At 44.3% G+C, this 15,971-nt stretch overlaps 1 protein-coding gene across 49 annotated transcripts in view; it reads right to left on the bottom strand.

Moving 5' to 3' along the window:
- nav3 (neuron navigator 3) overlaps positions 1-15,971 on the bottom strand; it is a 242,182-nt gene that overhangs the window by 132,594 nt on the left and 93,617 nt on the right. For 44 of the 49 annotated variants that reach the window (XM_090201028.1, XM_090201029.1, XM_090201036.1 and 41 more), the window contains exons 4-5: positions 12,565-12,637; positions 8,232-8,406 (exon numbers count right to left, since the gene is read on the bottom strand). In XM_090201028.1, coding sequence (XP_090057154.1) covers positions 8,232-8,406; positions 12,565-12,637 — 248 coding nt within the window. Of the gene's footprint in view, positions 1-5,129; positions 6,316-8,231; positions 8,407-12,564; positions 12,638-15,971 lie in introns of those variants that run through there. The other 5 variants (XM_090201073.1, XM_090201076.1, XM_090201074.1 and 2 more) reach the window with 2 other exon arrangements.

The raw sequence follows: 15,971 nt of genomic DNA, 5'->3' as shown, positions 1-15,971 counted from the left end.
ACAAGTCTCTGCTAGGTAATGCCCCGCCTTATCTCAGCTCACTGGTCACCACAGCAGCACCCACTCGTAGCACGCGCTCCAGCAGGTATATCTGCTCACTGGTCACCCCCAAAGCCAATTCCTCCTTTGGTCGCCTTTCCTTCCAGTTCTCTGCTGCCAATGACTGGAACGAACTGCAAAAATCCCTGAAGCTGGAGACCCATATCTCCCTCACTAGCTTTAAGCACCAGCTGTCAGAGCAGCTCACAGATCACTGCACCTGTACATAGCCCATCTGTAAACAGCCCATCTGTAAACAGCCTATCTATCTACCTCATCGCCATACTGTATTTATTTATTTATCTTCCTCCTTTGCACCCCAGTATCTCTACTGGCACATTCATCTTCTGCACATCTACCATTCCAGTGTTTAAATGCCATATTGTAATTGCCATATTGTAATTACTTTGCCACAATGGCCTATTTATTGCCTTAACTCCCTTATCTTACCTCATTTGCACTCACTGTATATATACTTTTTTTCCCTACTGTATCATTGACTATGTTTGTTTATTCCATGTGTAACTCTGAGTTGTTGTATGTGTCTAACTGCTATGTTTTATCTTGGCCAGGTCGCAGTTGTAAATGAGAACTTGTTCTCAACTAGTCTACCTGGTTAAATAAAGGTGTTCTCAACTAGCCTACCTGGTTAAAAAGTTAAATAAAGGTGTTCTCAACTAGCCTACCTGGTTAAATAAAGGTGTTCTCTACTAGCCTACCTGGTTAAAAAGTTAAATAAAAAAAATAAAACATCAAAGCGCTAGGGAAGTACCATAGTGCTTCAAAAACACACACAGGGCAATTTCCCATTATATCTACCTGTTCATATTATTGTGTTAATGGAAGGTGTATGTATGGCATCTGACAGAGACGTAATAAAAACCCCGTAACCAACGATGCTCCCCACTCACTCCGCTATCCTCTCTCCTCCCAGAATCCTTTGTGTGAGGGGTAAAGTAAATGGTTCACGTAGGGAAGATAGCGGCGGTGCCATGATTAATAGAAGCCATCATTCCCAGAGGATGAAGCCGCAACGTGGGCGCAACAACTCTGCTCAAACCTTTCTCATCTTTTATCATGAACGTGCCTTGGATCTTTTCCCATTTTCTCCCTGAGTTTCATATTTCAGATGGCCCTATTGTGAATAGGCATTAGTGTCAGGTTAACGGATGGGGTTTAATTTAAGTTAGAGAGGGTCACAGGGCTAGATCACTAGCTACTGGTCTGTGGAACTGGTAGAAAGAGCTAGCGCTACACTAGCCTACAGAGCATTGAAATTGTACAGCAGCATGTGTTTCACTTAATTAAACTGACAGGGGACTGCACAGCACATGTTTCAGTGTGGCCCAATGCATCCCCTATAAAGTTTGCTGGAACATAAAAACCACAGTATATTCCTACCCTCTAGCGTTTATCCAAACCACGACCTTTAAGATATTTCCATGTGGAGAAAACATATGAGGTAAAGATACGCTGTACAATATGTCAGGTCACATTGATTAGGACATACATCACCGAGCACAATCTAATGAACTGCGACAACGGCCTTGCGCATAGCATATGAGACCTATATTGGAGAGGCATCGCTGTCCTATTAGATATGAGCTGTGGTTATCTATTCACTTTGCCTCAACAGTGTCATAATTCTGAGGTCAACCAATAGCTAATCCCTCCATGATCCACAACGGCAGATTCCTCTGTTGACAGTAGGTATGAGGGTGTCCTCCGACAGTGACACACCCACACACCCACACATGCATACACACATATACACACACACACACGCGCACGCACCCACACACGCCCTTTTAAACGAGGCTAAATCAGGGAGTGGGAATATTATCTCTCGCTCTACCTCTCAAAGTAAAGACACACAGGGGGCTGCCTAAGCGCCTTTACACAATCCCTTACCACATTCATAACTTCAGTTCTATCAATTGCTGTATACAGCTCATCTAAAGGTCAAAGGATAATCTAGACGGAACTGTCAATATAGTGATGAACTGATGCCGGTGTGAAAAGACAGCAATGCTCATAGCATTACATATAGAAACATTGAAACACGACCGCTCAGAAACCTCAGAGTAGATTCACTTACAGACTATAGAGTAGATTCACTAACAGACTATAGAGTAGATTCACTTACAGACTATAGAGTAGATTCACTAACATACTATAGAGTAGATTCACTAACAGACTATAGAGTAGATTGACTTACAGACTATAGAGTAGATTCACTTACAGACTATAGAGTAGATTCACTTACAGACTATAGAGTAGATTCACTTACAGACTATAGAGTAGATTCACTTACAGACTATAGAGTAGATTCACTAACATACTATAGAGTAGATTCACTAACAGACTATAGAGTAGATTCACTAACAGACTATAGAGTAGATTCACTAACAGACTATAGAGTAGATTCACTAACAGACTATAGAGTAGATTCACTAACAGACTATAGAGTAGATTCACTTACAGACTATAGAGTAGATTCCCTTACAGACTATAGAGTAGATTCACTTACAGACTATAGAGTAGATTCACTTACAGACTATAGAGTAGATTCACTAACAGACTATAGAGTAGATTCATTTACAGACTATAGAGTAGATTCACTTACAGACTATAGAGTAGATTCACTAACATACTATAGAGTAGATTCACTAACAGACTATAGAGTAGATTCACTAACAGACTATAGAGTAGATTCACTTACAGACTATAGAGTAGATTCACTAACAGACTATAGAGTAGATTCATTTACAGACTATAGAGTAGATTCACTAACAGACTATAGAGTAGATTCATTTACAGACTATAGAGTAGATTCACTAACAGACTATAGAGTAGATTCACTAACAGACTATAGAGTAGATTCACTAACAGACTATAGAGTAGATTCACTTACAGACTATAGAGTAGATTCACTTACAGACTATAGAGTAGATTCACTAACAGACTATAGAGTAGATTCACTTACAGACTATAGAGTAGATTCACTTACAGACTATAGAGTAGATTCACTTACAGACTATAGAGTAGATTCACTTACAGACTATAGAGTAGATTCACTTACAGACTATAGAGTAGATTCATTTACAGACTATAGAGTAGATTCACTAACAGACTATAGAGTAGATTCATTTACAGACTATAGAGTAGATTCACTAACAGACTATAGAGTAGATTCACTAACAGACTATAGAGTAGATTCACTTACAGACTATAGAGTAGATTCCCTTACAGACTATAGAGTAGATTCACTTACAGACTATAGAGTAGATTCACTTACAGACTATAGAGTAGATTCCCTTACAGACTATAGAGTAGATTCCCTTACAGACTATAGAGTAGATTCACTAACAGACTATAGAGTAGATTCCCTTACAGACTATAGAGTAGATTCACTTACAGACTATAGAGTAGATTCACTAACAGACTATAGAGTAGATTCACTTACAGACTATAGAGTAGATTCACTTACAGACTATAGAGTAGATTCACTTACAGACTATAGAGTAGATTCACTAACAGACTATAGAGTAGATTCACTTACAGACTATAGAGTAGATTCACTAACAGACTATAGAGTAGATTCACTAACAGACTATAGAGTAGATTCACTTACAGACTATAGAGTAGATTCACTTACAGACTATAGAGTAGATTCACTAACAGACTATAGAGTAGATTCACTTACAGACTATAGAGTAGATTCACTTACAGACTATAGAGTAGATTCACTTACAGACTATAGAGTAGATTCACTAACAGACTATAGAGTAGATTCACTAACATACTATAGAGTAGATTCACTAACAGACTATAGAGTAGATTCCCTTACAGACTATAGAGTAGATTCACTTACAGACTATAGAGTAGATTCACTAACAGACTATAGAGTAGATTCCCTTACAGACTATAGAGTAGATTCACTTACAGACTATAGAGTAGATTCACTTACAGACTATAGATTAGATTCCCTTACAGACTATAGAGTAGATTCCCTTACAGACTATAGAGTAGATTCCCTTACAGACTATAGAGTAGATTCCCTTACAGACTATAGAGTAGATTCACTAACAGACTATAGAGTAGATTCCCTTACAGACTATAGAGTAGATTCACTTACAGACTATAGAGTAGATTCACTAACAGACTATAGAGTAGATTCATTTACAGACTATAGAGTAGATTCCCTTACAGACTATAGAGTAGATTCATTTACAGACTATAGAGTAGATTCACTAACAGACTATAGAGTAGATTCATTTACAGACTATAGAGTAGATTGACTTACAGACTATAGAGTAGATTCATTTACAGACTATAGAGTAGATTCACTTACAGACTATAGAGTAGATTCACTTACAGACTATAGAGTAGATTGACTTACAGACTATAGAGTAGATTCACTTACAGACTATAGAGTAGATTCATTTACAGACTATAGAGTAGATTCACTTACAGACTATAGAGTAGATTCACTTACAGACTATAGAGTAGATTCACTTAGACTATAGAGTAGATTCACTTACAGACTATAGAGTAGATTCACTTAGACTATAGAGTAGAATCACTTACAGACTATAGAGTAGATTCACTTACAGACTATAGAGTAGATTCACTTAGACTATAGAGTAGATTCACTTACAGACTATAGAGTAGATTCACTTACAGACTATAGAGTAGAATCACTTACAGACTATAGAGTAGATTCACTTACAGACTATAGAGTAGATTCACTTACAGACTATAGAGTAGATTCACTTAGACTATAGAGTAGAATCACTTACAGACTATAGAGTAGATTCACTTACAGACTATAGAGTAGATTCACTTACAGACTATAGAGTAGATTCCCTTACAGACTATAGAGTAGATTCACTTACAGACTATAGAGTAGATTCACTTACAGACTATAGAGTAGATTCCCTTACAGACACGATATATAGAAACATCTTCACAAGCAACAACTCATAGCTTCCTTTCAACCAACTTCACAAAATAACACATCAAAACCTATGCAGGCAATAATACTAAGCATCGACGTGAAACTAGTTTGAATAAAGGCAGTCAATTACCAGTTCATGATGACATCAATACAGTCTCCTAATCCAACTACAGTAGCAGTACCACACTTGGCTTTAAATCAGAACAGAGAGCCAACAGGCACCGACACTCTACTCAGTACAGTACCTAGAGGGGTCTGGCTTGGCTTTCCCATAGAGCAGACGACTCTTTCTCTCCCGGGGCTTGGCGGTGGGCAGGCGCGAGCGCGAGACAAGGGGGTCAACTTGTTCACCATGGGACATGATGAGTTAAGTGGGAGGGATCGCCGATGCTGCCCCACTACCTTCTACAGTTCCAGCCCCAGAGGCTCCTGGGTGTCGCGGGCCACCAATGGGGAGTTTCCCCCCAACATATACGCATGCACACACGCACACACGTACAGAGCACTTGGCCTGCTCACATTTACAGTTGCAGCACTAGGCTTTCTATAGCCAGCACCTGCTGCTGGAGCCCTGATCGGCCTCACTGGTGTCTGGGGGGAGAGAGGAGGACGTGTGTGTGTACGTGTGTGTGTGTGTGTGTGTGTGTATGTGTGTACGTGTGTGTGATTAAGTGAGTGAAAGATAATTGATAATTGCTTTATAAAAAGCAACACTACATTGTTCGGTGGATCAGACTACATTGTCCTAGACTGTATTTTTGGTCAGGAGATCCAGACAGGGCTGGTCACGTCTGTGAAATCAGACAATGCGGTACGCAGGTTGACGTTTATTGGGATGAGTCTTGTTTTTGAGGCAAAACTTCTGCTAGATGGGCCAGCTGCAAAGTCAAAATTGGCTATACTGTAAAAATGTATGAAAACAAAAATGTGCTTTTTAGTCTTCGATTAAGGTTAGGGTTAGGCATTAGGGTTAGCAGTGTGGTTAAGGTTAGGCATTAGGGTTAGCAGTGTGGGTAAGGTTAGGAATTAGGGTTAGCAGTGTGCTTAAAGTTAGGGTGAGGCATTAAGGTTAGCAGTGTGCTTAAGGCTAGGGTTAAGGTTAGGTTCAATGACATTGTGGCTGTTCCAACTAGTGTCCACTCTGCAGAGCAGTACAAGATTCATGATGAAAAATGCTAACCTGCATGTCATACGAGCAGAGAGGTGAATGCTAACCTGCATGTCATACGAGCAGAGAGGTGAATGCTAACCTGCATGTTATACGAGCAGAGAGGTGAATGCTAACCTGCATGTCATACGAGCAGAGAGGTGAATGCTAACCTGCATGTCATACGAGCAGAGAGGTGAATGCAAACCTGCATGTCATACGAGCAGAGAGGTGAATGCTAACCTGCATGTCATACGAGCAGAGAGGTGAATGCTAACCTGCATGTCATACGAGCAGAGAGGTGAATGGTTACTCAGAGTATATTTCACTTGAAACACTTTACAGCTCAAGCTAATTGGCTAATGTAACATGTCCTCATATTCCCCTACAGTTGAATACCTAAAAATCCTTCTTGTGTCGGTTCTGAACTATTTATGACAGACTGATTAATCATCCTGGTTTGCGTCAGATTTTTGACACACACACACATGCAGACACACACCGTATCTGGTTCTCCATTAAAACCACCACCACACCGACCACTTCTCTACTGGGAAAACAATGGCTTCCTGTAGCAGTGATGGGCTGTGGAGCATCGCATCTCGTGGGGTGTTGATTTACTAATCTCCCCCAGGGGAATGAGACGTTACTGGGCCTGGCAGACCTTGAGGAAACCCTGGCAGATCCTGGGTGTTGTTGGAAGCCAGCCCCATACATTTAACTAGCCCTCTGGTTCCTGGCTCCTTATGGCCTCCTGGCCTACTTCTGCTGTGTGACATCACCAAGGCCCGGCTTGCGGTATCGGACCCGCACCTGTCGCTTGTTGCTGCCTCTGACTGGGAGAGGTCCCAGAAAGCTGAGGCCCGAGAGGGAGGAATGAGGGGCAGCTGTGCCTCTCTGCGCACCCCTCCCACCCATAACCAGGCTAATACCCCTAGACTCAGTTATTCAGTTATAGCCTCTCAAACTCTGTCCCTCCTTGCCTCTCTCCCTCTCCAGCGTTCCGCAGTCCTGACAGTGACCAGAGGATCAACACCGGGTACCTCAGAATACATCCATACACCAGCAGCAGGCCAGACCAAGGCCTGGTTGGGATTGTTGGGAGGTGTAACCTGAGGTCGCCATGGGAATGCCACCCATCTGTGGCACTTTAAACCTCTCTTCAGATACTTCTCTCAGGCTGGGCTGTCTATTTACATCACATGGCCCTGGATCCCTTCCTGTTTTTATTGCTTAGTGGGCAGAGGCAGAGTCCACTTTCTGTCTACTTCTGCAATGTGTTGAAATGTTCCTCTGTTGGCTCCTATCTGTTTATTAAATGGTCAAATGTCTGTCTAAACTACTGGCACACAGCTCGGACACCCATACATACCCCGCAAGACAGGCCACAAGAGGTCTCTTCACAGTCCCCAAGTCCAGAACAGACTATGGGAGGCACACAGTACTACATAGAGCCATGACTACATGGAACTCTATTCCACATCAAGTAACTGACGCAGGCAGTAAAATTTGATTTAAAAAAACAGATTAAAAAACATCTTATGGAACCGGGACTGTGAAGCAACACAAACATAGGCATCGACACACACACACACACACACACACACACACACACACACACACACACACACACACACACACACACACACGCTAACATACGCACTATGCACACACATACACATGGATTTAGTACTGTAGATATGTGGTAGTGGTGGAGCAGGGGCCTGAGGGCACACAGTGTGTTGTGAAATCTCTGACTGTATTGTAATGTTTAAAAAAAATTATATAAACTGTCTTAATTTTGCTGGACCCCAGGAAGATTAGCTGCTGCCTTGGATCCATAATAAATACAAATGGTGTGAAAATACATAGCAGGGACCTGTTTGGACGAGACAAGCTCAATTTGAACCGTACACCAAAGTCAAAATATCCCAAGATCAAATGTGTTCAGAAGCAAAATAACACACCAGCATAATGGCTGCAAATGTGACTAGTAAACCATTAGTAAGGAAAATGCAAAACTGACCCAAAATGTAGCATCTAGCGCCAACGTCACCCGGCGCCATTGAGGACAACTGAGCCTACCTGGACTGCATCTCTGGTTGCGTTTTGAGGGGGCTGGCCGGCGCCGCCCCGGTGGTCTGGTGTGTAAGCTCTACCAGGGACTGGTAGTACTGCTGCTGCTGTTGCTGCTGCTGCTTGTAGCGAGACAGGATGAAGAACAGTCCCAGGATGGTCTTTAGATTCCCATTCCGGATCTCTGACGAGTAGACAGGGGAACAGAGCACATCATTATCAGGAACGTGGGTTCAAATCTAGCTGCTGCCAACAATAAGGAAATGTATGCACGCAGTACTATAATTGGTTTGGATAAAAGCGTCAGCTAGCTAAATGACATGTATTTACCGCCCTGTGTGATTCCTGGCTTGGCTAAGAGAAGACACAAACACACATCTGACACAAGGGAAGTGAGTATCTAGTGTTGTTTTCGTCTCAGAATGAGGAAGTGAGAATGAAATAGTGAGTCAGGTACAGTGTGCTGTTACTAACGGAACAAGTGTCTAATTTAACTGTAACCGTGGCAACCTATTTTTGAATTTCATTTGGTTGATATTGACTATTTCACAATTATTGCACTAGGGATTCACCTAAGACCACTGGCTGAGTGACTTAGTCCTCGTGAGAAATGGGTTCAGACTAGGTTGCACACATTCACTCTAAACTTACTCTAAAATGCTTTTAAAGTTCACTTCTCCCTGCAAAACAAAGGGAGCCTATCAACTGTGATATGATTCATCTGAAATCCAGGAATGAAAATGTATCTCTCGCTCAGCCCCCGTCATCGGAGCGCTAACGCATCCACTTGTGAAATGGCTTTTCATATCAGAATAGCTGACACAGAGGCTGTTTGAAAGATTTCAACAGCTGACACAGCAGTTTACGTAACAGGGCTCAACTTTCTTGGCCTGTTGTTTGGCGATTACAAAAAGTTGGAAAGATTAATCTTTACGTTTTCGATTTCAAACTCCAGGAAGCAGTCATTTATACTGTTACATTGCAGCAGTCCAAACGGGCAGTATTCACTTGAAGAACGAAAACGTCCCACATTCATTCGGCAAAGCAATTTGTCACTGGCCACAGAATAATTAGAGGTTTACTGTGTAGAAAACAATAGCACAACAGAAATACAGGGCCTTTTGAGGTTACTATTTGAAACATGAAGGACCAGTTTCCCGGAACCAGATTAAGCCTGTTTGTGGACTAAAAAACATGCTGAATTGAGAATCTCCATTGAAAGTGTTTACTAGTCCAGGACTAGGCTTAATCTGGTTCCAGGAAAACCATCCTATAGAGTAAGAGATAGAAGCAGTTGACCATGTGAACATCTATTCAGACATTCAGACAAATACAGACATTTGATATCAATGCGACCAGTTGTCTCCTCGTGCTTCACATGGATGTGGAACAGATTCATTAAACACAGATATCGCAGCAGGGTTGTCATTTAGAGAAAAACAAAACAGCTGCGATTTTGAGGAAAATGGAACCGAACTTGATCCAGATATCGGGTAACGGAGGGAGGTCCACCAGGATAGGGTTTCCTCTAACGCCAGCCTGCTCTTAACCAGCCTGCTTTACCAGCCTGCTTTACCAGCCTGCTCCCACTCTTTCTATTCAGCCTGCTTCCAGAGACCCTCTCCCTCAGAATTATCAAATTATGGTTAGTTATGCTAAGCTCCATTGGCCCCACCATACAGGAGCACATGTCTTATGCCCAGTTTCAAAGCAACGTGGGCTAAATGCTGTCAGCACTTCGGGGCCAGTCCTCCTTGGGCCACAGTCAGAGTATATGGGCCCCGCTTCGAGGGACTTTTAAGTGGTTAGCGCGGTTTCATTGAACCTTTTGTCTTTTTTGGGGGCGGATTTTACGAGCCACAAAGGACTTCGGAGGAGGTAGATGGAGGGTTCTGCTAGGCCTGAATGGTACAGGAAAAGTATTGAGGAAAAATGGGACTGCTGAACCGCTCCCACCCAATTCATGTTTCCTGGATTTAATCCCCAGACGCGAGCTGATTTAGCCTTGGCCTCTTTCAATAACAGTTGACCCTAACGACCAAGGCTGCGAACTTTGACTGTAGAGAAAGAGGAAGTTATACATTTCCCTTTCAAAAGTGATATGATCTGAGGTTTTTAAACCTCGTATTATACATTCTCTTCCCCTTTCAGCTACTCTGTTCCCCAACCAGCTGGCAATCTGAGTTACATCCAGAACTGGTCCTGACCTGTGCATCTTCCTGCTAGTTATCAGGCAGAATATATGGACTGCTGCTTTTACAGAGTGGTGGACACGGTAGGCGTGATCACCATGTTGGGGATCAGGAGGGTGAGTATGCGTGTCCTCACTGACCCGGCAAGGAGAGGCGTTTAAGTGCTAACCAGGCTAGGAAAAACAGACCTATTCGAACAGGCATCTGTGACCACAGAGATCAAGGAGTAGGTTTGGGCTCATGTCACAGTCGTCACAGTGAGAGCAGGGCCCTGCCGTCCAGATGGTTCTCCCTCACCGTACAGACCCTGCCACCACTTAATGACCTGCCACGGGTGACCCCTCGCTGTACATGGCTATGAACTGCAGGAAGGACACTTTTAGAGGTTCACACCTGCTTTTAAAATATTTGGTTTAGACTAGAGCGAGTGACCCTTGAATAGATCTCAGCAGGCACGGATGAACCTATCCGCGGGTTGACTGGTGGAACTGAAAAGCGGGTGTTGAAGACCCTGGCAGAACAAAGGAGTGCTGGACATTGAATGGTTGTTGTACCGTTTGTTGGCTCTTTTCATTGAACAGAAAATGAGGAAGTCCAGTTTTATCATGCTATGTATTAAGTCTTTGTTTGCTTGCTATGAAGTTATATCAGGGGTGTTTCCGGGACTTTGACGCACGCGACAAACAAGATCATTAAATCTGGCACATCTGAGGCTGAGGTCGCCCACAAGACGCCTTTCTGGAGTTTTTTTCCTAGAAGATTATTAGATTGTTTTCTGGAAAAATCCTATACCCTCCAAGTACATCAAACGTCCCGTTTCTTTTCAAATTCCACGCCTCGTAAAAACTAAGCACAAGCGTATGGAGGCCTCAAAAGTCTGCAGAACCCACAGCTAATTCAATGAAGCATAGTCCTCACTAGCTTAGGGGTATATGGAATGACTGGCCCACTCCTCATACACATGGCCCAGGGGGACAGAGACCCACGCCTGGCCCACTCCTCATACACATGGCCCGGGGAGACAGAGACCCACACCTGGCCCACTCCTCATACACATGGCCCAGGGAGACAGAGACCCACACCTGGCCCACTCCTCATACACATGGCCCAGGGGGAAAGAGACCCACGCCTGGCCCACTCCTCATACACATGGCCCAGGGGGACAGAGACCCACGCCTGGCCCACTCCTCATACACATGGCCCAGGGAGACAGAGACCCACACCTGGCCCACTCCTCATACACATGGCCCAGGGGGAAAGAGACCCACGCCTGGCCCACTCCTCATACACATGGCCCAGGGGGACAGAGACCCACGCCTGGCCCACTCCTCATACACATGGCCCAGGGGGACAGAGACCCACGCCTGGCCCACTCCTCATACACATGGCCCAGGGAGACAGAGACCCACGCCTGTCCCACTCCTCATACACATGGCCCAGGGGGACAGAGACCCACGCCTGGCCCACTCCTCATACACATGGCCCAGGGAGACAGAGACCCACGGCTATAAAAAAGTAACCCAATAGCCTGTATATTTAGGTACCCTCTTCTATTCCAGACTGGCAAAGTCACTTTGCTGTTTTTAGGGGGACAGAATTTAGAGTAGCTGGTCAGAGTATTGGGACGGCTATTTGGGCTGTTCCGACAGGTCAAGGGCATCGTCAATTCCCCAAACTTTAGAGGGGAGTTAAACTGACGGTGGTCCAGGAAACAAACACTGGTCTTAAATAACAGTTGGCTAGTTACTGTGGGGCAACTTCAGACATGTTAACACCCATACGAGTAGGGCTGTATATCTGATTCATAGCAGCTTGTAGGAGGAGAGTAACCTCAAATGGGCCATTCAAAAACTATGTGTAGTTAGGTTGACCGATCCTGCTATAACTCTCAACGACACATTAACTTCCTTCCATCCTGTGATACATTTTTCAGCTCGAGACCCAAATGAGAAATTCACCGTCCTTCCATGACCCAATAACCCAAATCAAGAAGAAATATAAATATTTTCAGAGTCCAGTTGGGGTACCGACCCATAGCTTAAGAAACCGTACAACCACAGTCCTAGTTCCTAGCCTTGTCTCAAGCCTCATGGGTTAACAATCATCATTATACATTCATCTTCAATAAAAAAATAAGAATTCAGTCTTACCTTCTGAGGAGAGCCCTTGTACATTCACTCCTCTTGCGTCCAGGAAACTGAGGCAGGCGTCCAAATTCTCGGTCTGAGGACAGAAAGAATATGAGGAGATGAACAACAGTCAGTGGAGGAAAGCATGGTGGTTGTGGAGAACTGTCATGGAGTGGCTACTTCACATTCAATGTGCAGAATGTCTCAGGGGGATGGAGTTAGGGGCTGATCAACCCATTGGCCATAAAGCACCCATTGTCTGATTATGGCAGAGCCCGTTTGACCCGAACGTGACACAAGGAGTCAGCCGGGCCGTCTGACATAGTGACCACAGTGTGTCCCACCTACACAGCCCACAGCCCCAGCCCTGGTCAATATGCAGTATGTATACAGTACATGAGATGTGGCCCACTTGAGGCCAGTTACGACACAATACACAGCTGACAGGCAGCAGTAGAGTCAACAGCGATACTCAACCTCCCTCAGAGTGACAAAGTTCTACTGAGTTCGAGGCACTGACCCTTTTATATATGAACCACTGTGCATTCCTTGAGAGTGGCTAACGCCTGCCACCGTTTGCATGGCGGGTAGTCTCAGCCCTCGGCACAGAGGGCTTTCATGAGAAGGTCACCACAGGGCAGAGAGCTCCACTGGGCCGTATTGTACTGGGGCTGTTGTGAGGGCGGGCTGGGCTGGCTGGCTAGGCTGGGCAGACAGGCGGCGTCCAGCAGCAGTGGAGTTTAATGGATTCCTTCTCCGTGCTGCTTCAGTCTAAACCCTAATCAGCCCTGAGGGGAAACGCCCCCCAAAGGAACAGGGACACCATCTCAGTAGTCTGGTCTGGAGTCTGACCTAGACTGGTGACTAAATTACTGTAATATAAATGCACGTCAGTGATGACATCAGACCTTAATAAGCCAATAGTGGAGGACCGCCGGGCGTCTCTGACGACGCCCTCGCTCTCGCCTGCCAGCCCTCTCAGATCCACACACATCTTGATTGTGACTACATTTCAGTTGTAACAAGGGCACATTCTGTAGCATTTCAACATTACACGGATGGTGTCCAGCCCCAACCTGGCCCTAACCCGTCTCAGGGTGGAAGGAGGTGTATTTACAGCCAGTCGTACAGACGGGTGGGTCTCGTCTGACTTCAATGTAATGTACCACTCCAGCCTCCAGCCCTGCACCAGCCAGTGGTAGCCTGCAACAGGGAGGGCCAGGAGGATGGATGGCTGTTTACTCTGCCTGTATCAACAGGGTCGGGACCAGAACATGGGGATCACAGCCTGTTCATCTGCCTCCACAACACAAACAGAACTGGAAGGGAAAAAAGAGGCACAGATGTCGGGCTGTTCACATGTGGTATGTTCCACATATGCTCAGCCAGACACCCCCAACAACCTAACAGTTTGATTATACCCTTCTCTCGTAAAAATGTGTTTGAGACATTCATCTCAGCGGAGTGACGTGCTGAGCACCGTACATTATGGTCATCATTCCCCAATTAAGTCTAGTCTAGTTAGTGAAGTATCAAATCCACATTGGTGCTGTTCCATTGAGGGCGGTTGTGGGGGAAAAAACAGAGGCTACCCGACAAATTCAGAAGAGCACAAAGCATCTGTGGAAATTAGTGTCATATAAACACAGATGAAATGTAACTAACGGGACACGCATGGTATCACCTCAGCCTCCTTGGACTAATGTTTCAATAATTCTGTTTGAAACGGCTACTTTAAAAATATTTACAACATCTAGTCAAATATCCACGGATGCCTTCACGCAGCTCCGTGCATCTGTTGGCCAGGCAGGGAGAGGGGGAGGACAGAGACTAGAGAGGCAGGGCATGTTGAACGGGCGACACAAAGACAGAGGAGTCAACCCATAGGAAAACAGACAGTAGATCTGTCCGGGAGAGTGAGATACCTGTATCCTGTCTGTTCGTTTTTAAAAAAGACAAAAATGTAACTGATCAAATCTGAGGCAATGTTCTGCAACTGACATTCTGACGTTCTCACCAGAGAGCTATTAGATCAGAGCTACCACTGATTATCTTCTGTCGGTCTTTAGATTTAAATGACGGAAACAAAGCTGAATGGTCATTTAAAGCGTTGTTGATAAGTGCATCCTTAATGTTCCACTGCTTTCTGGCTAAATAAACTGCCATTTTGGTGGGCGGTTTGGCTTTGTCATATATTTTAACGGCTTCTCGAGGAACTCGGATCATTTCTTGCTCCGATGTAAAATGGACATTTTGCGGATCCACATAAGTCATTAAAAGCCATTTGGAAATTGAACATTTTGATGAGGGACATTTCACCAAATTTGCACTTTCGGGAACTGACAAGAACACAAACATACACCATTGGAAAATGACTGCTGATTTTAGGCAAGCACAATTGACATAATACTGAAGTCATCTTGTTCAAGTTTATTGTTGTTGTAGTTATAATCATCGTAAATCAAACCATGTTTAATTCACACACTACACAGATCAAAAGATGAGGCTCTGATGCTGAATAAATGTTTGCAGTTTAATTTGCTCACATCGCTCCCAAGTCCCAACAATGTGTTTTGAGGCACTTTGGGTCTCCAACGGTTTCAAGTAACCGCCACATTTGGTATGTGTTATCCCTCAGACACAACTGTCAAATACAAATGGCCCACGCCTCAATTACAATTGATCTTCGCCAAAAGCAATCTGTTTCAAAACAACACAGAATACCTTGCGTTGGTACTTTACCACGGCTCAGAACAACACAGAATACCTTGCGTTGGTACTTCACCACGGCTCAGAACAACACAGAATACCTTACGTTGGTACTTCACCACGGCTCAGAACAACACAGAATACCTTGCGTTGGTTCTTCACCACGGCTCAGAACAACACAGAATACCTTACGTTGGTTCTTCACCACGGCTCAGAACAACACAGAATACCTTGCGTTGGTTCTTCACCACGGCTCAGAACAACACAGAATACCTTACGTTGGTACTTCACCACGGCTCAGAACAACACAGAATACCTTGCGTTGGTTCTTCACCACGGCTCAGAACAACACAGAATACCTTACGTTGGTACTTCACCACGGCTCAGAACAACACAGAATACCTTGCGTTGGTACTTCACCACGGCTCAGAACAACACAGAATACCTTGCGTTGGTTCTTCACCACGGCTCAGAACAACACAGAATACCTTGCGTTGGTACTTCACCACGGCTCAGAACAACACAGAATACCTTGCGTTGGTTCTTCACCACGGCTCAGAACAACACAGAATACCTTGCGTTGGTTCTTCACCACGGCTCAGAACAACACAGAATACCTTACGTTGGTTCTTCACCACGGCTCAGAACAACACAGAATACCTTGCGTTGGTACTTCACCACGGCTCAGAACAACACAGATTCTTCATTCTCATTTTACC

This window comes from Oncorhynchus mykiss, chromosome 15 (assembly GCF_057628025.1).
Source record: "Oncorhynchus mykiss isolate SJ-2025 chromosome 15, ASM5762802v1, whole genome shotgun sequence".
NCBI classification, from domain to species: Eukaryota; Metazoa; Chordata; class Actinopteri; order Salmoniformes; family Salmonidae; genus Oncorhynchus; species Oncorhynchus mykiss.
Note: the sequence above shows the minus strand (reverse complement) of the source record. Positions and strands in the feature narration are given on the sequence as shown.